The sequence below is a fragment of the Tupaia chinensis genome, unplaced genomic scaffold, assembly GCF_000334495.1.
Source record: "Tupaia chinensis unplaced genomic scaffold, TupChi_1.0 Scaffold000263_1, whole genome shotgun sequence".
Taxonomy (NCBI): domain Eukaryota; kingdom Metazoa; phylum Chordata; class Mammalia; order Scandentia; family Tupaiidae; genus Tupaia; species Tupaia belangeri.
This window is the reverse complement of record NW_006159743.1, coordinates 1,170,474-1,194,466: the sequence shown is the minus strand read 5'-3', so window position 1 is coordinate 1,194,466 and position 23,993 is coordinate 1,170,474. Positions and strand designations below refer to the sequence as shown.

The window sequence follows — 23,993 nt, the reverse complement described above, 5'->3', positions numbered from 1 at the left end:
AAAAAAACCCCCAAAAAAAAAAAAAAAAAAAAAAAACACCAGCCCACAACTACAAGCACTCAAGCTCCCGTCTCCAAAGTGCTAATGCTGTGTAGTGGGTTATAACGGGGGAAAGTGCTGGACAACACTTCCTTGTTAGCTCAAGTTCAGCAAGAAGCAAACATGAAAGCTGGATTGGTTGTGCAAGAGATTTACTGAGGCAGAGAGCAGGACGAGAGGGAGAGACCTCAGCTCAGGGCTGGTCCCTATGGAAGGAGAGAGGAAAGGCCTGAGGACGAGTGTCAGGCCACAGTGCATGGTTTAATTATGTTACAGTTCCCTTTGATGCCAAGGCTTTAAAAACTAGACAGATTCACTGTGCTGCCTCCTCCTTCCCTAAGATGAGCTCTCACTGAAGCTCTTCAACCCCTCAAGCTAATGTCCTTTTCTCTGGCCCAGACCCTCCGTTTGGCAGACAAGACCAGACTTGCCGAATCCCAGCAGAGAGCACAGGTGAGGCTCGAGCTAGGAAGCTACCACCTCTAACAGAGATGCAGAGATAATGGGTATAAATGCAAATGGAGTTAACTGGTGCTAACTCCCCACAGCGCCTACCCTTCCCCTACTGCCCGTTCTTTCCCAAACGTACCAAGTGTTAACACAGTCTTTTTTTTTTTTTTTGCCTCTGTCTTTTGGTCTGGCTTACAGACTAAAGTGAGAGGAAGACTGGATCCTGGAAGACCTGAGTCCAAATCCCATCAGCTCGGGCATGCTTTAGTTACCTCATCCAGAAAATGGAGATAATAGTTTTACCCACCCTACTTCATACAAAGACGATGTATGTAAAATACCTGGCACATAGCTGGTGCTTAGTGAATATTGCCTTCTTTTCTTGCTTGGTCTCAGATACAAGCATACGCACACACCAAAGAAACCATAGCGTTCCCTCTTTGTTCTGTGTAATCATCTCTGATTTTCACATTTCTGTTACTAATAATAGTAACAGGAATGTCTTCCAGACTTAAATGTGACTTCAGACTATGCACGTCTAGTTTAATTTTAGCCTTTGATCATTTTAATATGAGACCACAAATGTTGGACACAGTTTTTAACATTTGAACAGCGGCTTTCTTTTTTGAAGAATTGAAAATGCTACTTTGAAAATTAATCCTTTGATTATATTTGACTTACGTAGATAAATTTTAATTATCATTCATCTTTACAATTTGCTTTTTGCCCACTAAGATAAGTATACTTAAGTTGGCATATTTTCAGGCCCTGGGGTGCAGCAGGTGGCATAATGGCTATGTCGCTGGACTCCCATGTAGTCAACCGTGGTTCAAGTCCCAGACCCGGTGGCTTAAACTCATGCCGGACGCATGTGCGTGCATGCCCAAGATCCCGAGAGGAGGATGGAGGAGCAGGGATTGTGGCATGGCCAGCCCCCCGGGAGTTGATTTATCACTTTCTGTCTTTTCCCCTTGGAAAGGGCCGCCCCCCTAAAAAAAAAAAAAAAAAAAAAAAAAAAAACTCTCAAAAAAGAAAAAAGAACATCATTTGTGTGCACTTCAGATGAAAGGCAATCCCTGGTAGACTGTAGCCCACGTGTCCTTCCACAGTGCCACTAATCCACCACTGTAAATAATTAACACTTCCCTGTGCCCTTTTATCCCTGGCTGCCCAGGGTAGACAGCTTTCCACCTGTTGCTAGGTTGCCATGCCAGGGCAGATACTATGGAACTGAGCAAGGCTCCCATCACGGAAATTAAATATCTTAGTGAAGGGCAGATCACACTCTGTGTAATGAAGTCAGTCCTTCCATGGCTGAGGACTTGCTTGGGTCACAGGATCACAGAAAACAAGAGTACACCATCAGCGTAGAATCCTACACACCAATGAAACCAAACTTGGAAGCCTACTGGAGAAATGGGTTTTAAAAAAAAAGTATATAATTGTTTTCAAGTGCTCTCTCTTAAACAAATATGATATAAAAAGTACATACACTTGAGTGAGTACAGCAAATAATTCAGGTTGTGTTTCCCTGCAACCACGCTGATGCTCCAAATTTAAAGAAGAAAATAAGTTTTTTCTAACTCACTTGTATATGTGATATCTACGATGTTTTTATTCTTTTTCTCTTAAGAGGAGGTAGAAAAGATGCAAAATAGATTTTATTTCTTCCTTGTCAACTAGAGATGCATTTTCCAGCTTTTCCTAGGAATCATGTATATTCTTAAATTTCACCAGAAGGTACATGCACTCAATGGAGAGAGACAGAGAGAGAGAGAGAATAAGTAACCAAAATCCTTCTCCATTTTTCCCTCCTTTTGGGGTTTTGGGCACGCGCATGTACGCACTCGATATGTTTTTCAAGCCACCAGGTCCAGGACTTGAACTGCACAGAAGGTCATGTGGGATCTAGCCACCCAAACCTCCACGTCATGGGCTGCACTGGGAGCTATTTTTAAGAACAGAATTCTCAGGCCCAGCCTCTGTGGTGCAGCTGGTAGTGTAATGGGCTGCGGATCTGAAAGCCATATGCCACCATGACCTGACTCCCCTACTCCGTTGGCCTGCAAACATACGGGCTGCAAGTGCACACGCCAGGGTCCTGGTGGTCTGCAAGACTGGACAAAGTGGACTGTGGTGGGAGCAATCCCTGCAGAGAGTGTCTCTCTCTCTCTCGCATGTACACATGCTCTATGATGGATTTTAAAAATAAGTAAGAGAACATAATTATTTGAAAAAATGTCTGTAATAGTCAAATCTAAAATATAGAAAAGTCTGCTTTATTTCAGACTAAGCAAAATTAACAATGAAAATTGATCCCAACTTTTGATTTTTTAATGAAATTTCTAGATTGTATGGGATCTAAATCTTACACAAAAAACTAGAATAAATTTCCAAGTATTCAGAATCCTAACAACCAAAAACTAGAACTTCCTTATTTTCTAGTTTTACAGTGAACACTTATGACAACAAAAGATAAATAAGCAACTTATTATTAAAGATTTATTGTTTTTATAACCAAATTCAGGGTCTAGCCAAGGGAAGTTTGGGTGGCTAGATCCCACATGGCCTTCTGTGCAGTTCAAGTCCTGGACCTGGTGGCTTAAATCAGTAGAATTCAACAGATTAATCATGTCTGTAGAACTGGACAGAAATTACTGATGGCTATCAATATACAGCCAAGTAAAGTCCCAGCTCAGCTGGTCTCTGGCTTTGTAATGTTGAATAAATAACTTTTCTGACTCTTCTTTTCTTTGCTTAATAAATGAGGATAATAGTTCCAACTGCACAGAATTATAAACATTAAGACAAAACATATAAAAGTGATTTGTGAAGTCTTAGTGCTATTTTAAAAATATATGAGATAACAATAACAGATGCTAAACAAGTTTGGGAAGTTTACTTATATTTATTGTAGTATATTTTTATTCATTGTAATTCCTAATAGTGTTTAATTAACATTCAGCTAACCAAGATGTTCTGTTCACATTCCCCATGGGATAAACTATTTACATGTATTAGTATTGATTAATTTGGCTTAACAATTATATAGGTCTTAAAGACCAAAGCTAAAAAAAAAAAGGAAGGGGCAGAAATGAGACACACCCTTATGAAGATAGAAACCTTTTCAAAAGGTAGGAAGACATTGTATATGTCCCTCTTATTCCACACACATCCATGTCAATGAGGGGGCCAGCCCTCAATTGTATATCTTTTATTTTTTGAGACTATTGAAATTTTATTTATCTGAATTTCTCCAGCAGGCCATAGTAGCACATTAAGAGAGAGCATATTCCAGAAGTAAGGAGTATTAGTGAGGAGTACAGGTCTCAGAAATGTATGCTATAGGCAGAATTTGAAACAAAAAGACTCCTCATCAGCTCATTATAAGCACCTTAATTTGAACTGACTGAAAGTGACAGAAAACCTGGGTAGGAAGGGGTCAGAATCCACTGTCGCTTATTGTCCACATGTGCTATCTGACATTTGTCAGCCTCCTTGCAGTTAGATTGGAGCCTTGTGACGGGATTTATGCTGATAGAACATGAGAAGAAGGGACAGAAACCACTCCTGGCCTGACTTTCATTCATCTCATGAAGTCCTCCAACTTTATCTGTCCCTGCCATGTTTCGGATGTCATCATTTATAAAATAGGGAAATATTTCTCAACCTGTATGGGACTTTCCATATGCAGAGAATAACCCTTCACTGGTATTAAACCACTAGGACTTCTGAGTTTATTTGTTCATAGCCTGGCCTATCCTGACAAATCTCGGTAGATTAGAGAACACCCAGGATCAGCAGATGGCATAATGGTTGTGTTGCTGGACTCCCACATAATCAACTGCAGTTCAAGTCCCGGACCCAGCAGCCTAAGACTCACACCAGATATGTGAGTGTGCTTGCCCAAGATCCTGAAAGGAGAATGGAGGAGAAGAGATTGTGGAGTGTCTCTCTGGTGAGTACACTCACCCTATATCAAATATCTCTCCCCCCCCACCAAAAAAAAAGAGAACACTTTTACCTCATGAGAAATGCATGCACAACTTTAAGTTAGGACTTAAATCTACACTCAATTAATAAGACCAGGAGAATAAAAAAGCCAAGATATCAAAAGGAAAAGAAAAATCCTAAATTGAAAAATAACTGTGTCTACAGATTGAAAAAGCATATAATATTCCTTTTTTAAAAGAATTATTTATTTAATTCAATTTGCTATTATTTTTTAATTCGACCAGAGAGAGACAGAGAGAGAGAGAAAGGGAAAGCAAGAAAGCAAGTCACCAGGTCTGGGACTCGAACTGCAGCCAGACATGTGGGAATCCAGCACCCCCAACCATCATGCCACCTGCAGGCCCCCTACAGTATTAAGAAAATGTCAAATTATACAGTAAGTGGGTAAACTGGAATTTACATATCACTCTAAATCCCATGCTTTTGAATACTCAACAATAAAGCTAAAGTGATGATTTAAAAATTAAATCTGATCATCATCACTTTTCTACTCGCCACCTTTCAATAACTCCTTCTTACCTCTGAGACTGGGTCTAAGTTCTGCCCTCTGACGGTATGGCCCCCCTGGCTTTTTAAAAAATTTTTAATTTGCCAAAGGGTGTGAACACGCCAGAGAGAGACAGACAGAGACAGAGTGACCAAGAAAGAAAGCAAACTCCAACTGGGTATGGTCATGCAGCAATCCCTTTTCCTTCATTTCTTCAGTTTGTCAGGATTTGGGGCACTCATGTACATATGCCTAGCATGTTTTTCAAGCCACCAGGTCAATATTCAAATGGTGTAGTTGCCCATGTGGTATCTGGTTCCTTTAACCACTAGACCATGGTGCAACCCACTTCAGGTTTTTCAAACCCATCTCTTAAGGCTCTGCCCTCCTCTACTTCTGCTCACTGTTCTCCATCCATGGTATGCTCGCTCTCCCCTCTGCTTCCTTGAAAATGCCATCCCCTCTTCATGGTAAGAAAGCCACCAACAATTCAAAGACTCTCTAAAATGAATTAGCACCATATGCAGTACACAGTACCTATACGCGTTTGAAAAAATAGTTATTGTATAGCTCTCCTATGAAAAATGAACAGTGTTCACAAGAATTTGTTTAGAGAAATTAAAAGGAATTAATAATGTGATCTTAGTAGCATTTAAAGTCACAAAAAACACAAAGTAAGAGAAATATGGAGATCATGATCAGGGCCATGAATTCTGAGTACTCAGCCACTTAAAAGTTGTAATTTCACCATGACAAGATTCTGTGGTGGTAGAATGATTCTCAAAAATGGCCAGAGCTATATATCCTGTCCCACATGCTCTTACCACACTCTCACCAAAAGATAGACTTTATTTCTCCTCCCCTGGAAATTGAGTGGGGTCTGTGGTTGCTATAAAAGGTAACACCATAAATTCAATAAAATCATGATGTACATCTACGTGTATTGACCAGGAATAATACCCAAGATATAGCGTTAAGTTAAAAAAAAATTAGGGCCAGTCAGTGGCTTGATGGTTAAGGTGACTGGACCCAACATGGCTGACTGCAACCATTTAAGTACCACACATGATGGCTTGAAAAACATCCAGGCGCATGTGCATGTATACCCAAAAGTCCCAAGAAGAGAACAGATCAGAGGGGATTATGGTATGTTCATACACTCTGGGAGGTATTCTCTTACTTTCTCTTTCTCTTTCTCTCTTACTCTCTCTTTCTCTCTGCCTCTCCACCAAGCACACATGCCCTATAGCAAAAAATTTTTAAAAAGCAAATTACAGAACAGTACATACACAGCTCCGTTTTTGCAAGATGTCATATATACACCTACGTATATATTTTACATCCTCTGAGATGTCTGAAAGGATATTTACCAATATGTAAACTAACCATTTTTTTGTATATACAGATTTGATTTTTTTTTACTTTTGTCTTGTGCTCTCTGTATTGCTTTAATTTATTTTTTTTTTGAGAGGTTTTTGCTATAGGGTGCGCACGCTCGCCAGAAAGACAGAGAGAGACAGAGAGATAGAAAGCGAGAAATCACTCCCCAGGGGGATGGCCACACCGCAATCCCTTCTCCATTCTCCTCTCGGGATCTTGGGCATGCATGCACACACACCTGGCGTGAGTTTAAACCACTGGGTCCAGGACTTGAACCGCGGTCGGCTACATGGGAGTTCAGCAACATAGTCATTACGCTAACTGCTGGTCCCTGTATTGCTTTAATATTTTAAACTAACTACTTTTATAAAAAAGAAAAAAGCCAGTTTTAAAAAATATTTATTAGATACAGTTAAATAAAGGTCGTGTAAGTAAATAAATAAAAGATATTAGAGAACTATTCTAATGACTTTGAACACTTTATTTTGTAACATGAACACTCTTCCTCAAGCATATGTCCCTAAAAAGAATAAAAATATGTGGCACCAGCAGTTGGCACAATGGCTATGTTGCTAGACTCCCATGTAGTCGACCACAGTTCAAGTCCTGGCCTGGTGACTTAAATTCATGCTAGGCACGTGTGCCCATGTGCCCAGGATCCTGAGAGGAGAATGGAGAAGAAGGGATTGCGGCGTGGCTATCCCCCCCTGGTGGTGGTGGGGGGTGATTTATTGCTTTCTGTCTCTCTGTCTGTCTTTCTGGCAAGTTGCACATGCCCTATAGCAAAAACCTCTTTAAGAAAAAATAAATAAATAAAAATATGCAAGTATTTGCAAGAGTGTTCAAAGCTTAGGAATACTGAGGTTGTTTTATTTATGCCATCACCCACCCCAAGATAACCCACATTTGAAGCCAGGATTCTTGGTGTTGGCTGCTTGTGCGAATGACCTGTGGTGACTGAAAAATACAAGCCAGGACTATAAGACTCATTGGACAGAAGGGGGAGACATAGGCGAACAAGCAATTGAAGGAAGGCTAGCTAACCTCCCTGCTTCTGAGCAAGCACCTACTGAACGAAGGCTTGAAGAGGGAGCAGGTGAAGTAAGCTGCGGATGGAGGGACTACACAGGGTTTCTCAGCCTCAGCTCTGTTGACATTTGGGTGGAATGCTTCTTTGTTGTGAGGGCTCTCCTCTGTACTGTAGGGGTTTAACATCATCCCTGGCCTCTACCCACTAGATGCCAATAGCACTTCCTCAGTTATGACAACAAAAACATCTCCCGACATTGCTGAATATCCCCAGTGGGTGAGGCTGGGTAAAATTCACATCTTGCTCCCCAAGAACCACTGGGCTAGAAGGAAAGTAGGGAGTTTCCCAAAGAGGGAGCCACACTGCAAAGATGTAGGACCATATTCAAGCAAAGCCCTAGAAGTTTGGTGCAGCTAGAGTGGGAGTAAGGAAGACAAGAAACAGCTAAGTGTAGGAGGCAAGCAAGCCCCTAGTTGTATACTGAAAGGCCATTATACTCATTCATTATTGCCAGTTCTAAATATCTCATTTTGTTCGAGTGTCCACAAATAATTCATTGAAAGAAAAACAATACATAAAAAGTAACACACTGAAGAAAATAGCAAAAAGAAATCTAAATAATCTCATAAGTAAGTGATTTATACAGATAAAGGCTTACAAAACTCACCATTTGGAGGCACAAGGTCCAGGGGCAGCATCTGGTGAGAGTCTTCCTGCTGGCTGGGTGATGGAAGACCTTGCGTGTTGATAGGCAAGAGCTTGAGCAGAGCCCAGTCTGCCTGTCTGTCTCATTCCCTCTGCTGATAAATTCACCAGGGCTTCATCAGGTTTGGTCCTCCAACTTTGTTCTTTTTCAAAGCTGGTTAGCTTACATCCTTCATGTATGTTTATTTTCATTTTACATCTATAATTCTGACTTTCATATAACTTCCAGTAGATTGTTTCTGGAAGCCCAACAACTCCTTTGGGACTTGGGTCCTGTGTAAAGGCATGAAGGCTGTAACTGATAATGGCTTACATGTTGTTCTTGATAACTGAGGATGCAAGTATATATGGAAAGTTGAGCTGAAAAGCCAACAGTCTTTCAGAGCTGTATACGACTGAACCTAAGCAGCAGCAACAAGGGACCCCCACAGATAACAGGACTAATCAAGAGGAAATAAGTTCTTCCAGTATTTTCTTAGGTATGGTTTCATAAAGGGTTTAGTAAGCTCCTGCTTCATAATAAAGTTCAAATAAACCCTATTCATTGTTAAAATCCTAGTATTTTTATCAGATGATGAGACTGACCCTTCCAGGTGAGACTGTAGAACCAAAGAGAAGTTGAGTTTTCCGTGGAAGTAGAGAAAGAGGAGGCAGATGATGTTGGGCATAGGAAGACTGGTTGGGCTTTTGGAGGCTTAAGGCAGCCAGAGCTGGCACATAGCTACGGGGGCCCAAGGAAGAAAGAACTTGTCAAGGAAGGTGAGAATATACCCAGTTTTTAGCCCCTATGCACATTGAATGGCATGCCCCATAGCAGCAATTGCCTAGTAATTACCTGGAAATCTTTGTGTTGTTTTTAGCTGCCTAAATGCAGTTCAGCATGTTCATTTCCTGTTCCATTTGTAGAAGGGTCCCAAAGTTTGTCTTGAGACAGCTGGTCACTGAAGGAGGAAGCAATAGGAGACAACTGTTAAGGGATAACATCCTATATGTCTATTTTCGTAAAAGGAAGGGAACTTTTTTTTACTTCTTGAAAAGAAAGAGTACGGAGAATCACTTCCAACTTTTCTCTGCTCCCCTTACTCACTGTTCCCCAAGTAACAAAGGATGACTCATCTAAGTGGAATTGAGGGCTTGAGAGAGAGCTTGACTGGGTGCTGTCGGTATTCTTTCACCACAGTCAGCCTATTGGTAACGTTTTTTTTAATAACGTGGACAGGCTCTGCCCCGGCCAGACAAGGCCTTTTTTTTCCCCAGGAACTCTGCCAGTGACTCGGTGGGAATGATCAGATCACAGATGTACATGGAAGCCTGCTTGACCCAAGCCAAATTCTCCAGCTTACCTTCATCAGTAATGATTTTGGTGTTTTGATCACCCTATGTCTAACTCCTCTGTCTTGGTTTTAATTTTAGGAGGGAAAGGTGTATTGTTGGCCTCCTGCCGCTCTTAGGTTAGCATAGTTTGGGGAAGATGTGCTGGCAAGAGGGAGTTAAAAGTGTAGGAAGAAACAAAATGAAAAAGAAAATGCAGCCAGAGCCACGGAGAAGTTCCCAAGGCAGAAATTCAGGCTGCTAGGATCGAGCTTTGGCTCTGTTTCTGCCAGTGTGGGGACTACGAGGTTCATGAAGAATAGGTCCCACTTGGGACACAATCTCAAACAGGCTGCAGGCAGACCCTCCCTAACTGTGCTGTAGGAGAGCCTGCACCAGCTCCAGATAGGATATAGGCAGGCAAGCTTTTGTCTCCTATAAAGAAAACAGTCTGATGTTATCTGTGTGTCCAGCTGCCAATACAACTTTGACTTGAGTCCAGAATTTACTACAGGACAAGGGAAAAGAATGGTAGCTATCACTATTTCCCAAAGTAGGGTGAACATGCCCAGTTGTACATAACTATACACAGAACACACATCGTTTTTTTTTTCTCCTGAGAGTTGGAGGGCACTCTAGACAAGGTCTTTGCCCTACACTCTTCCCTAAGCCCTGCATCCAGCCAGGATCACAGGTGTTTCCACAGGTGTTCAGGGAGATCCAAGATCCAAACCCAGCACCTTCCCATATGGCATCCAGTATCACCCAGCAGCACCCTTCCTGCCTATGCTCCTGAGGCTGGGTCAGAACACCAATCTTAATTATCTTAATAATCATGAATTTCTTTAAGTGCTTAGGGGGGGAAAAGCTATGCTTAACTTGTTTATGACAAGTGATACTTGTTTTCCACTTATGGCAGCAATATAAAGTTTTATTCATATTTTAGAGAAAATAGTATTATGGATGCTACTTGAACATGGTAGGACTGTAAAACCGGCTCCAGATAGGATATAGGCAGGCAAGCTTTTGTCTCCTATAAAGAAAACAGTCTGATGTTATCTGTGTGTCCAGCTGCCAATACAACTTTGACTTGAGTCCAGAATTTACTACAGGACAAGGGAAAAGAATGGTAGCTATCACTATTTCCCAAAGTAGGGTGAACATGCCCAGTTGTACATAAACTATACACAGAACACACATCGTTTTTTTTTCTCCTGAGAGTTGGAGGGCACTCTAGACAAGGTCTTTGCCCTACACTCTTCCCTAAGCCCTGCATCCAGCCAGGATCACAGGTGTTTCCACAGGTGTTCAGGGAGATCCAAGATCCAAACCCAGCACCTTCCCATATGGCATCCAGTATCACCCAGCAGCACCCTTCCTGCCTATGCTCCTGAGGCTGGGTCAGAACACCAATCTTAATTATCTTAATAATCATGAATTTCTTTAAGTGCTTAGGGGGGGAAAAGCTATGCTTAACTTGTTTATGACAAGTGATACTTGTTTTCCACTTATGGCAGCAATATAAAGTTTTATTCATATTTTAGAGAAAATAGTATTATGGATGCTACTTGAACATGGTAGGACTGTAAATGTTAGAAGTCTAGGATAGCCAAAAGGAATGTGGAAAAAAAAATCACAAGATAACTCAAAATACTCATTGCTTTTTAGAGGTTATTAATAGTAATGTTGGACCTTTCAAACAGTGATAAATCCTCAGATTTATGGTGTATTCACACTACGAGCCTTTTAGAGGTTAATTATAATCATGCCAAGTTTATGTCCAGTTCAGTTTTGTTTTTTTTTGTTTTTTTTTTGGCTTCCCCAATGATGCTTATTGTGATGTATACTGATGATGCAACTTACTTTGAAATGTCCCCCAAATTAAGACAGGTTATGGACAGATATGTTATCAAGCAAATACAGCAAAAATTTTATAGAATCCAGATGACAGAAACATGGGTGTTCACTGTATAACTTTCAACTCTTCTTTATACTTGAAAGTGCTCATAATATAATGTTGAGGGAAAAATATACTAATATAGCTTCTTTTATGTATATATTTTTTGGCTTTATAGGTGAGTTTTAATTAAGTGAGCACAGATCAAACACAGGCTTGTAACCTTGGACAGAAGGCACTTTATTATCTGACATTTCTTATCTACCAGCTTAGACAATCAGCTTTCGCTTACCTGATGATTCAGATTTGCTCTTAGGTTAGAATGGGTTTTACAATGGCTACAGGGAGAGAAAGTTAGGCAAGAACAGATGCAAATTGGCTGGCAACTTGCATCTCCTTACCGGAACAAAGGTCAGGAACAAGGGGTCACTGTTCAATAGCTGCAGCTGGCATGCTGTCTCATAACTTTTACTTAAAAAAAGTCTTGAATGTGAGAGGTTTTCCCTTTCGTTAAATCCACTGTATTTTTCTAAAGTTGGAATTTTGAACTCCCCTGGAAGAGTTTATTTTGAAGAACAGAATTTCCAATCAAAGCATATATTAGGTTGTTGGGAAACTCATGATGCATTTTTCTAAGCAAAATGACTTTTCCAACAACCCAATAAAATTTTTAACTCAACACCAAGTTTTCTCTATATCTCTATTGCCATTAAGCAAAAACTCAAGATTAACATAAAAGATTTAAAAGCATGCCAGGTGGTCTTATCAAAGAAGGATGAAACCGACCCAGCCCAAGTAATACTTATTTTTCTTTCTTAAAACACTTGACATTGAGGAAAATAAAAACATTAAGTGTAGAGTCCACTCCCCAAAGTGGCTTCTCTGCTACTCTTTCTAGTAAGCAAGAGCTCTATTTACAGAATTTCTTCAAGTTTATGAAAATATTTTCTTTTAATAAAGTAAAAAATAGGGGGGACTGGCAGGTGGTGTGGTAGTTAAAGGCACTGAACTCCCACATGGCCGACCATGATTCGAGTCCCAGACCTGGAAGCTTGCTTTCTCACTTTCCCTCTCTTGCTCTCACTGTCACTCTGTCCCTCTTTGGTCAATTTTTAATTAATTAGTTAATTAAAATAAAATTCTTTTAAAACTAATTAATTTAAAGTAGGTTTTTCCAGGTCTAAAGCAAATTTGGCCAACATATAGAGGCTATAGTTTGCTCATAATTTCTGTAAAGAAATAAATAATGCAATTTGACAAAATCTTTCTTGGAGACCTTCCTTTCTTATGGTGAAATGTACCTTTTTCATACATGTATTAAAATAACTGTTTCTACTATATTCAGTAGCAAAACAAAACAAAACAAAAAAACAAAAAATATTACCCAAAATTTACCAACTGACTACCTTTTTTTTTTTTTTTTGAGAGAGATTTTTACTATAGAGTGCACGCGCTTCCAGGAGACAGAGAGACAGAAAGCAAGAAATCATCCCCCAGGGGGATGGCCACGCCACAATCCCTTCTCCTCCATTCTCCTCTGGGATCTTGGGCACACATGCACACACATGCGTGGGCGTGTACCCAGTGTAAGTTATAAGCCACCAGGTCCAGGACTCGAACCACAGTTGACTATGTGGGAGTCCAGCGACATAACCATTACGCCACCTGCTGATCCAAACCCACTAACTTTTTAAGTCATTAATTTTCCCAATACCACTTTAATTCCAAAAGAAAGACAAATCATTAAAAATAATAGCATTACTTTCTTAACCATGAATAATTTACTTGAGAGAAAATACTTTTTTTTTTTTTTGGAGAGGTTTTCGCTATAGGGCGCGTGCGCTCAACAGACAGACAGAGAGAGACATAGAGACAGAAAGCGAGAAATCACCCCCCAGGGGGGATGACCACGCCGCAATCCCTTCTCCTCCACTCTCCTCTCGGGATCTTGGGCACGCACGCACACGCGCCCAGCGTGAGTTTTAAGCCACCAGGTCCGGGATGCGAACCGCAGTCAACTACATGGGAGTTCAGTGACATAGCCATTACGCTAACTGCTGGTTCCTGAGAGAAAATACTTTTTAAAGTACATAGACATTGCATCTTATAGTCCTTAATCTTTTCCTGACCAAAAAAAAAAAAAAAAATCAATTTACTAAGAACCAAGTGAACATCTTCCTTATTACAATCCTACGCATATGGTTATGAACCAATACACGAGGTCCCTGCACAGAGAGTACATCCCAGAAGAGTGCAATACACATAGATAATAAATAAACAAGGTGATTCAGATAGTGATACATGCCTTGATGAAAGCAAGCCTGCGTGATATGATAGTGATAACGGATGTGGATACAGTTTTTTAGTTTTTCTTCTTAAATTTGGTTTAAATGTAAACACTCAGCGAAGCTCTAAATGTCCACAGTTTAATCAGAGTACTATAACTATTGGGTTGTCAGGAAAGTCATGTAACATTTTTACATAGAAAAGCAGAAAAATACGTCATGACTTTCCTGACGACCTCATTTACAACAAACAGAAATCACCATCTTCTTCTTTCCCCAATCCCCAAGAACCAGGCTAGGTTGGATTGTCAGAGGAGCCTCTTTGAAGGGACATTGGAGCAGAGAACTGAATGACAACAGAGCTAGCCAAGATCTGGAAAAAGGGCTTTCCAGACCGAGGGAATGGTAAGTGCAAAGATCATCAGACAGGAGACAGGTCCTCAATGTTGCTAGAGCGCAGGAGGAAAGGAAAGGACTTAGAAAACGATGTGGCTTGTCTTCTATAAATGACTTTAACTTCTACAAATAGAAGGAATTGTGGGTATGGAGAGAGGAGAGCAATAACAGAGTTGAAATAGGAAGAGGACAAGGAATGATGGTGGTTTAGGCCAGTGTTAGCAGGGACCCACTTGAAGTTCAGTTCTAAGACACGAGACCAACAGGCTCGAACATTTTGATGGCTGAGATATGACGGACTAGGGTAAGGAAAGACTAGTTTGGGGTCAGACGAAGCCTAGGGAAGTGCTGTGGACATTTGTTCCTGCTTTGCCTGCTCAGCATTCAAACCCCTTCTTATAGTCATCAAATTTTGACCCTGTTTGGGGAAATTGCTCTCTTACTCCTGGTGGTTGGGGTATAATTTGATGCTTTCATTGGGGACTTTGAATTAGAGACAATGCAAAGCAGCAGAGATGCTTTATAATTTTTTCTTAAGAATTATTATTTATTTAACTTTATTATTATTTTCCAGTTTGATCAGAGAGAGAGAGAGAGAGAAGGAAAGTGAGAAAGCAAGCCACCAGGTCCGAGACATGAACCACAGTTGGCCATGAGGAAGTCCAGAGCCTTTAACCACTACGCCACCTGCCAGTGCCCGAGATACTTCATAATTAATTCCAGTGGCATGGGAGGCTGTTGTTGGCAGTGGCTGTAATGGTAGCACCACATCCGGGCATGACCTTGGTGGCTGTCCCCCTGGTTACCCAGCCTCTCTTACTTTCTGCTTATTTTCCAAGTCTATTTCTCCAGCTTGCGCATTTAAAAATACGTATATATTGAATTGTCAGGAAACTTGTGACATGTTTCTGCATAGAAAAATACATCATGACTTTCCTGACGACCTAATACTTAAAACAACTGAGATATAACATATAAAGAACATAACTCTTAAGTATGCCAGTTGATATGTGATGCCTGTGGAACTACCTCCTAGACAAAGATAAAAACAACTTCCAACCTTCCCTCTGACACACTAATTTCTGTAATGAATTCAATTCTGCCTGGATTAGCCAGTCAGTTTTTGACTAAGCTAAGAACTCCAATGTGTGGCACTTCAATAATTGGCCATAGGAGTCGTTCCAATTTCACAATGAAAACTGGGCAGGGAAAAGAGCAAAAGAGCCTTCATGCCCAGGTCCTCAGGTAATACTCAAGTTAGGATTTGTTACTAATAAACAACTTTTTCATCTCCAAGTATTTAAATATTGATGTTTTAAAATGATAAATCCTCACTGTCCATGTCATTTGTAGTCTGGAAATGAAATTATTTTCAGGAACTATGCTACTACCCAAACCTATTTCTTTAGGGTCCCTGTACAATTTGAAACTTTCTTATTAGGTGTGACTTGACCTAGACGTATACGAAGTCTTCTTGCTCTCTTATTGTAGCAGTGACTAGAAGCATCATCACCAGGTTAGTACTAAGAGACGACAGGATGTTATAAGGCTTCTTGATATCCACTATGTTAATAATACCAACATCCAGTACAAGGAACTTATTTTTTAAATAGTCATTTCCCTCTTATTGAGTGGCAACTCTTATCTTTCAGGTGCTCAGGTTGTATTCCTGCCAAAGTCCACAGGCAGATTTCTTTAGCTCCTCCTTCAAGTGTATCCAAAATCCATTTTACCCCATCTCTATTGCTTCTACCCTGGTCTGAATCACCAGCTTTCTAGCTCAGATTACTGCTAGATTGGATGCTTGAAGATAACAGTAAAATGCCTTCAAAGTTCTGAAGGAAAACAAGTTTGAACTTAGAACTGTAGGTCCAATCAAAAATGAAGTGTGGGGAAGAAATCAAAGGCCATGTCAGAAATGCAAGGACTCAAGAGTTTATCTCCCATGCACCTGAGGCACTTGTAAATGTGTTTACAAGCAACCAAAATGAATTCCAGAGAGTGGGATATAAAAAAAAGGTAGAACGAACATAGAACAAAGAAAACATATTCCAGGACAATAGCTAAAAATTACTGTGTCCAAATTTGATAAAGTTAGGTAAGCAGCATAAAATGATCTCACAGAATTATAATAAAGATGATAATATGATAGTACAACAAAATGTACTTTAGGAGAAAAATAAGACAAAAACGTACTTCAGGAATCCCTGGATGAGAGCCAAAGCACTCTAAACAAATCTGGTAATTCAATACTACGATCAAACACAGAGTTATAGCAAAGAAAGCATTTTTCTTCTGTCAAAAAATATCAATTACAGGGAACCAGCAGTTAGCGTAATGGCTATGTCGCTGGACTCCCACGTAGTCGACCGCGGTTCGCGTCCCGGACCCAGTGGCTTAAAACTCACGCCGGGTGCATGTGCGTGCGTGCCCAAGATCCCGAGAGGAGAATGGAGGAGAAGGAATTGCGGCGTGACCATCCCCCCTGGGGGGTGATTTCTCGCTTTCTGTCTCTATGTCTCTCTCTGTCTGTCTGGCAAGCACACGCGCCCTGTAGCAAAAACCTCTCAAAAAAAAAAAAAAAAAAAGAAAGAAAGAAAGAAAACAATTATCAATTACATACTTAAGGAAAAATAAAAATCTATGAAATCTATGGCCCAATGATAAAACAAGTAACATTTTCATGATTTAGAGAAATCGATAGCTATAAAAGAATTCATTTGACCTTTATGTTTGAAACACTCTGCTTAAATCAGCATATACTTGAAAATGTAAGATTGGGTATGTGGGCAGTAAATCACCTGCTTTACCTCTGAACAATTCTGTATAACCCAGCATGGAATGCTAGTTATTGATTTGCAAGTTTTAGAATCAACATACAAAAGAAAAACATTAGTCAATTATAGTTCCCCCAAATCATGTACATCTATTAACACTGATTACATAAACTAATAGTGTAGCTTACAAAAGTTAGGAGATAAAAGACCATGATAAATTAGAAGGAAAGTACAGGGCTGGTCATGTCCAAAATGGTAGAGAGTCAAGGGAAGAATCAATAGATCAAGAAATCAAGATTAACTAAAGTAATAAAGGAAACCAAAAGAATGAAAAACATAAAAATGGTGAGGAGAGGGCTGCCCCTGTACCTAGCGGTTAAGGAAGACAGATCTCACATGGCCGATGGCACAGCTCAAATCCCAGCTCCAACAGCTTGAAAAACATGTCAGGCACTTGTGCATGTGGGCCCAAATCCTGACAAGATGGATGGAGACAGACTGTGATGTGCCCATGCCCCATGGGGGTGGGGGAAGTAATTTCTCTCTCTCTATCTTTGGTAAGCACACATGCTCTCTGACAATTTACAAAATGGTGAGAGGGGCCAGCAGGTGTCATGGTGGTTAAAGGCACCGGATTCCCATATGGCAGGCTGCAGTTAAGAGTCCCAAATCTGGTGGCTTGCTTTTTTGCTTTCCCTTTCTCCCTCTCTCTCTGTCTCTCTTTGGTTAAATCTAAAAAATAATAATAACAGATGGAATTAAATAAACAATTCTTTTAAAAAAATGGTGATTCCGGAGAAATGGAGTGAGATTAATTGCTTATTCACAATGTACAATGAACAGATACTACTTAGATGATAAATCAAGAAACAGCAACACTAAATATGCTATTAGCTCTGAGAAACGGGATTGGAGTGGGTATCAGGACATCTTATTTTTTACCCATTTCAATTGTATAAAAATTATTCTATTTGCCAGAGGATGCATATGCTCACCAGAGAAACAGAGAAGACAACGGAAAAAGTACTTCCCAACAGGGCCTGGTCACATTGTAATCCTTCTCCCTCAATTCTCCATCCCATCAGAATCCTGGGTATACACATGCATGGCATGTAAGCCACCAGGACTGGGACTCGAATCCTGTTCAGCCATATGGGATCTGGCTGCTTCTTCTTCACAGTACTTTACTGCCACACTACAGGCCCACCCCTAAAACTGTCTTTAATCCTAAAAACCATTAGACCTTGCAGACTCATAAAGAAATGACAGTGCCAGGCTAACAGTGTAGAAAGACCCTAAGAAACTATAAAAACTAGGTATATAGATTCAAAAAAGATCTGAAGTAAAAGGTCACTTAAAGAAAAGGCATTTAACTTTATTCAGCCCTTTTAGATGCAACAGAGTCAATAAAAGGTGACTCAGAAAATCAAAACTGTTTAAAATTCCCTATTTAAGATGTCAAAGATTAACATTAAAACTATTCCCATCTAAAATAATAATATAACCATAGGGACCAGCAGATGGTGTAATGGTTATGTCACTGGACTCCCACATAGTAGTAGACCACCTTTCGAGTCCCAAAGTTGATGAATTGAAACTCATGCCAGGCGTGTATGTGTGAGGGCCCCAAATCCCAAGAGGAGAAAGGCAGGTGACACTGAGAAGGGATTGTGGCAGGGCCATCTCCGCTGGGGAGTGATTTCTCACTTTCTGTCTCTGCAGCGAGTACACGTGCCCTAGAGCAAAAATCTCTCTAACAAACTATAAATAAATAAAAAATAATATAAGCATAGACTTTAAAGTATTTCAGACACTGGAAAGTTCTATTTCGGACAAATAAATGTTATTACACATTATTGCACGTATTACATGTAATACATGATGGTCCAGTACTTTAACACTTTCGGTTAAAAAGAATATTAAAGAAGTGAATCTTGAAGTCATGATTATTAATAGCAAGACACAAGGTTACAATATTTTAATTAAAATTTTACCTTTCTGGAACAACTTATTAAAATTATACAATGTACATAATATAGCAAACAAAAGGAAGAAAACTGAGACAATCTTTCTACAAAACACTTAAAAGTACTTTCTTTTGACTACTCTCTCTCTACACACACATATGTGTATATATACATACACACATACACATACATATATCTGTCACATATTCTTTTGGTATTCTAAATTGTTACACAAAGCTTTAGAAAATGAAAATTTCATATAAAAATAATTACCTTTTTTAACAATGGGTCTTCAAATTAAATAACAAGATGTTCTGTTTACCAATGTATATTGCATAGAAATAGTTAAATACTCTATTTTTTTTTAAAAATCAGGAAGTCAGTTTTTTAATGGCTGGTATACCTTAAAGTAGGTCATTAAAATTTTATTTATAATTTTAAAATTACATATTCTGTAGGTATAAAAGTTTAAAAAAATACATTCTGATTTCATAAAAAAAGCCTTCTAAAATTTACAATTTTAAACACTGCTGTAATTGCTATAATGACTACTTTGTAGGTACACTTAGCCAAATAAGTTAATTTTCAAAAACCAATAACATAATATGCTGGCAAGATGATGTTTCTAGAAACAAATGGGGATAATTATAAAGTCAATTTGATAAATGTACTACTACAAATAAATACTTAAAGCAGAATATAAAAATGCATAGAAGTAGGTGAAGATTTTTTTAATCTTAAGTCACCAGTGCAGAAATATGGGCACTTAATTACTTCAAGAATTCAGAGAATTTGGGAACCAGCAGTTAGTGTAATGGCTATGTCACTGGACTCCCACGTAGTCGACCGCGGTTCGCATCCCGGACCCGGTGTCTTAAAACTCACACTGGGTGCGTGTGCGTGCGTGCCCAAGATCCCGAGAGGAGAATGGAGGAGAAGGGATTGCAGCGTGACCATCCCCCTTGGGGGGTGATTTCTCGCTTTCTGTCTCTATGTCTCTCTCTGTCTGTCTGGTGAGCGCACGCGCTCTATAGCGAAAATCTCTCCAAAAAAAAAAAGAATTAAGAGAATTTTAATTTAAAAGATGACTTTTCACAGGGATACTGTGGCTTTGCGACTCAAAAAAAGAAAATACTTATGTTCAGATACTTCTCATGTTTTTGTTCAAGTGTTTTTATGTAACTCTTCCTGTAACTTCAATGTCCTTTCCCTGAAAAAGACATTTTTAAGCTAATAACTTTGGCCTCATGACATATAGACTTTAAAAATACATGAGATTTTACAAGTCCACCCCTCTTCCCATTCTAATAGCTAAACATATATGTACTTATAAATACATATGTACTTTCAGGATTATAAAAATATTTAATTTGCATAAGCTTAAATAATTACTGAATGTTAATACACAATACATTAATATTTGTATACTTTTATTTATAAAAAGGCTTTCTTGTAGCAGCATTTGCATTGCAAATGAAATGTGACCAAATGATGTTGCAGTGTACAAGGACTCAAACTGCCAATCAGACTGAGCAGCTTGAGCTTTCCTCTAAAAGGAGCATCTGCCTCTGCTATAGAAGAGCAGTTCCTATAAAATACAAGAACCTTGAGGGCCTAATAAAATAACTTATCTGGGTCTTATGAAGTGCACTTGAAAGTTATCTCCATAGAAATGGCAAGATTAATTAAAATATCCCAAGAATTCCAAGTTATCTTTACTCCCAGAAAAATTTTCTAATGAGATTAGTAAAACTTATATTAATGAATAGTGTTTTAATTGAATCACATGAAGCTATCAGTATTTAATCAAAGATTTCAAGTGTAAAAGCAAAGTATCATTTTGAGAGGTATAGGAAGAGAAAATGAAAAAGACTGATTTGACACTTTAATACATTATGAAAAACCAAATAAAACTTCTCAACCTCAAACACTCATATATTAAGCTTATTTTTGTTAAGTTCACGTTCCAGATTTCCAATTAAAGTATCAATACTTTCTTGTAAATCTTTGAGATTGACTTTTCGATCCACTGTTGACTCAATTGTCTGCATTGTCAAGTATGTCTGAAATGTGCACTCTTTGGACATGGGAACTGACTGTTCGATCATTATTTCTGGTCCATCCATCTTGCCATAATCTTCTCCATTTTCTCTCTCATCCGAAGGTACATCATCATAATCCACATCATTTAAATTTTCTTTTGCATTTAAAAAGTAGTTTTCTCCACAGCTGCTCCAGTCTCCCGCATAACGATTGCTAAGTGGACTGTCTAATCTGGACGGCCTTGGCCTAAGAACTCCTGATGAATCAGTACCACTCAAATTTAACATGGAAGGTCGTTCTTTCTTCCGTCTCAAATAATTCTGAGAAGCATTCTGCTCTGGGAACAAACTGTCTGTTGATTCTTTAACAGTTAAACGTTGAACTAGGAATGAACAATACATTTGCTTTAGTGACAGTAACCCAGCTGGCCTTAAACAAGAGCTAAAGATAAGCCATTGAATAATCAACTATAGACATGCATTAAAACAAAAACATGCACACTATTCAAAGAAAGCATTCCCTAATTATTTTTTCTATCAAGATCAGGGATAGAAGCTAGTAGAATGCTCAGTGGTACTAATTCATGCTGTATAATAATGTCCCCAAACAAATAACATTTCCAATGCTGATTAACTTTCTGTGCAGGTTAATTATTATCTATCAACAGCTATCATTCAGACAGCTGAGCTGATAGCTTCTCCTAAATTAAAAACTACAGCAAAAAGCAGGCAAGGCATTTTGGTATACAAACAAAACAAAAATTTTTTGTTTGCAAACATCTACATGAGAGGAAGGCATCTAAAGTGATCCTAAAAGTTGACATCTGTGGGCTCTTTTGCAATTCTATTAGCAGCAGTGTCATAATTAACTTTACTAAGCAGCCCAGACTTCACTTTGATAAAATGCAGTCAATCACTTATTACCTGAGTTTGCTTACACAGCATTAGCTAATAATAGTCTTCATTTATTGCCTAGAAATAGTACAGATATTTTATTTCCCATTTGAGTTAGGTGTTTAATAACCCCAAACATATTCCCCATATTATGACTAATTTCTTCTGAGCGTATGCATTGTGCTGGTCATATAGAAGATTACCAGAAATATCCATATTATTTCTTTTCAAACCAAAATTTTACTGCTTATTCCTTTGTGAATAGTGAACAAAATATTTATCCAAAGCTTTTCTGCATATAAAATTATTTAAAATGCTAAGACATATTCTTAAAAACTACCCATAATACTTTTCTTTCGATTTTTTATTCTCTGTTAATAAACACCTCTCATTTTATACTTCACTAAGAGGAATTCATAAATCAGTGATGACACACCAACTTTACTCTCCAAATTATAACAAATGTTTTTTGGTATTGTACAAAGTTAGATCACTGAAAAACTATACAAACATGTATACAGTTCTAGCTTTATGGGCTTACAGTAATATTTATAACATTTCCCAATGACCACATAATTTTACTTAGATTTTTATTACTGACTGCATATAAGTATGTTTTAAACATTTTTATTTTTTGTTTGTTTAGGTTTTCGTCAGAAAAAGACAGAGAGAGAGGAAGTGAGAAATCACCCCCCAGAGAGATAGTCATGTCAGGATCCCTTTCTTCCATTGTCCTGTTGGGATTTTGAGCACATGTGTACACACGCCAAGGCTGATTTTCAAACTGCCAGGTCTCAAACTTGATTCCTGGTTGGCCATGTGGGAATCCAGAGCCTTAACCACTATTTATTGCATTTTTATGACATTTACCACATATTACTATAGATAGCTAAAACTTCATGCTCTGAAGTTTTCTAGAAAATAGAGATCAATTGTTTTCTTTAAACTGATCTTTTCTTTCCCTTTATTTTTTTTAAGTCTCTTTCTTTCTTTCAAGAGCATGAGAAAGAGAGTACTACAGAGTCAGAGATACACATGCCCTTAACAGGGTTTCACAGCATAACCCCTACCCCATAGGCAGGATCACAGGCGTATGGACCCAACATATATTGGTTGAGGAAGAACTGAATCCATCATCCTCCATGATCTGGTATGCTTGCGTACTGCATCACTGCTGAGCCACTGTCCCAGTCTAACTGATCTTTTTTTTAGAGAGAGATTTTTGGTATAGGGTGTGTGTGCAAGCCAGAGAGACAAAGAGAGACAGAGACAGAAAGTGAGAAATTATCCCCCAGGTGGGGGGTGGCCACGGTGCAACTGCTTCTTCATTTTGCTCTTGAGATTTCTGGGTATGCACACACATGCACCTGGTATGAATTTTAAGCCTTTGGGTCTGGGATTCGAACTATGGTCGACTACATGGGAATCCAATGACACAATCATTATGCCATCTGCTGGCCCCCCATCCGATCTTTATGTCAGTATTAATATAAATTTTTTGTCATTAGCTGATGTAACTGTGAGATGGATATCTGCCTTTCTCACTGTTTAATTATTCATATTCCTTTTTCTCCTCTAGCTGTTTATTTTCACTGTTTCCTTACTTTTTCCCCTTTATTCCTGTACTATTCCTGGTCTGAGTACTTAACTGTCCTGGCTTTTGTTTTCACCAAGCAATCAAAACACTCTTATCAACTTTGAAGACATCTGATCTGATCTCAACCATTTATCTTTTGACTCGCTATCTCAAGCTTATCATATTGTGCTTGTATTTTCAGATATTACCTGCAAAATCCAGATTCATTTTGTTACTAACTTCTTTTTTTTTTTTGAACACAAATCCATTTTTATTCATTTACATTTCATTATTTTAAATCCTTGATGGGTACAGCATCACACAAATTCTATGTCCAATGGTCTTAGCAGGAAGGTTGCTTCGGAATTTGGCTTGAACCATGCCACAGTTTCCACAGGCACAGGTAACCTTTCCCCAGATTACTCTGGTTTTATTTGGTTTGCCACCAGGAGTCACTGTGTTGTTTTTTGCTTTGTACACATAGGCACACCTCTTGCCTAAATAGAATTCCATTTCTTCTCATGCATAAACACCTTAAAGAGCTGTGTGCTCCCTTTGGTTCCTGAGACCCTGCTTATATCCAGCAAAAATGGCCTTGGACCAGCCTTCCAGACATAGCTGCTTTTTATAAATTCTGTTCCCAGCAGGTCTCCACAGGCTCCAAGATGGCAGAAAGAAGCTGTTACTAACTTCTTTTTTTTTTTTTTTTTTTTTGGGGGGTTTTTCTATAGTGGACCTTTGCC

At 38.9% G+C, this 23,993-nt stretch overlaps 1 protein-coding gene and 1 pseudogene across 3 annotated transcripts in view; one reads left to right on the top strand and one right to left on the bottom strand.

Moving 5' to 3' along the window:
• LOC102471118 (serine/threonine-protein kinase NLK-like) overlaps positions 1-7,817 on the top strand; it is a 10,180-nt pseudogene extending 2,363 nt beyond the window's left edge.
• MCOLN3 (mucolipin TRP cation channel 3) overlaps positions 1-23,993 on the bottom strand; it is a 166,990-nt gene that overhangs the window by 139,208 nt on the left and 3,789 nt on the right. For 2 of the 3 annotated variants that reach the window (XM_027772257.1, XM_027772258.1), the window contains exons 2-3: positions 8,941-9,046; positions 8,068-8,378 (exon numbers count right to left, since the gene is read on the bottom strand). In XM_027772257.1, the coding sequence (XP_027628058.1) occupies positions 8,068-8,070 (3 nt within the window). In that variant the 5' untranslated portion in view covers positions 8,071-8,378; positions 8,941-9,046. The remainder of the gene's footprint in view (positions 1-8,067; positions 8,379-8,940; positions 9,047-23,993) is intronic. The other variant, XM_014588166.2, reaches the window with a different exon arrangement.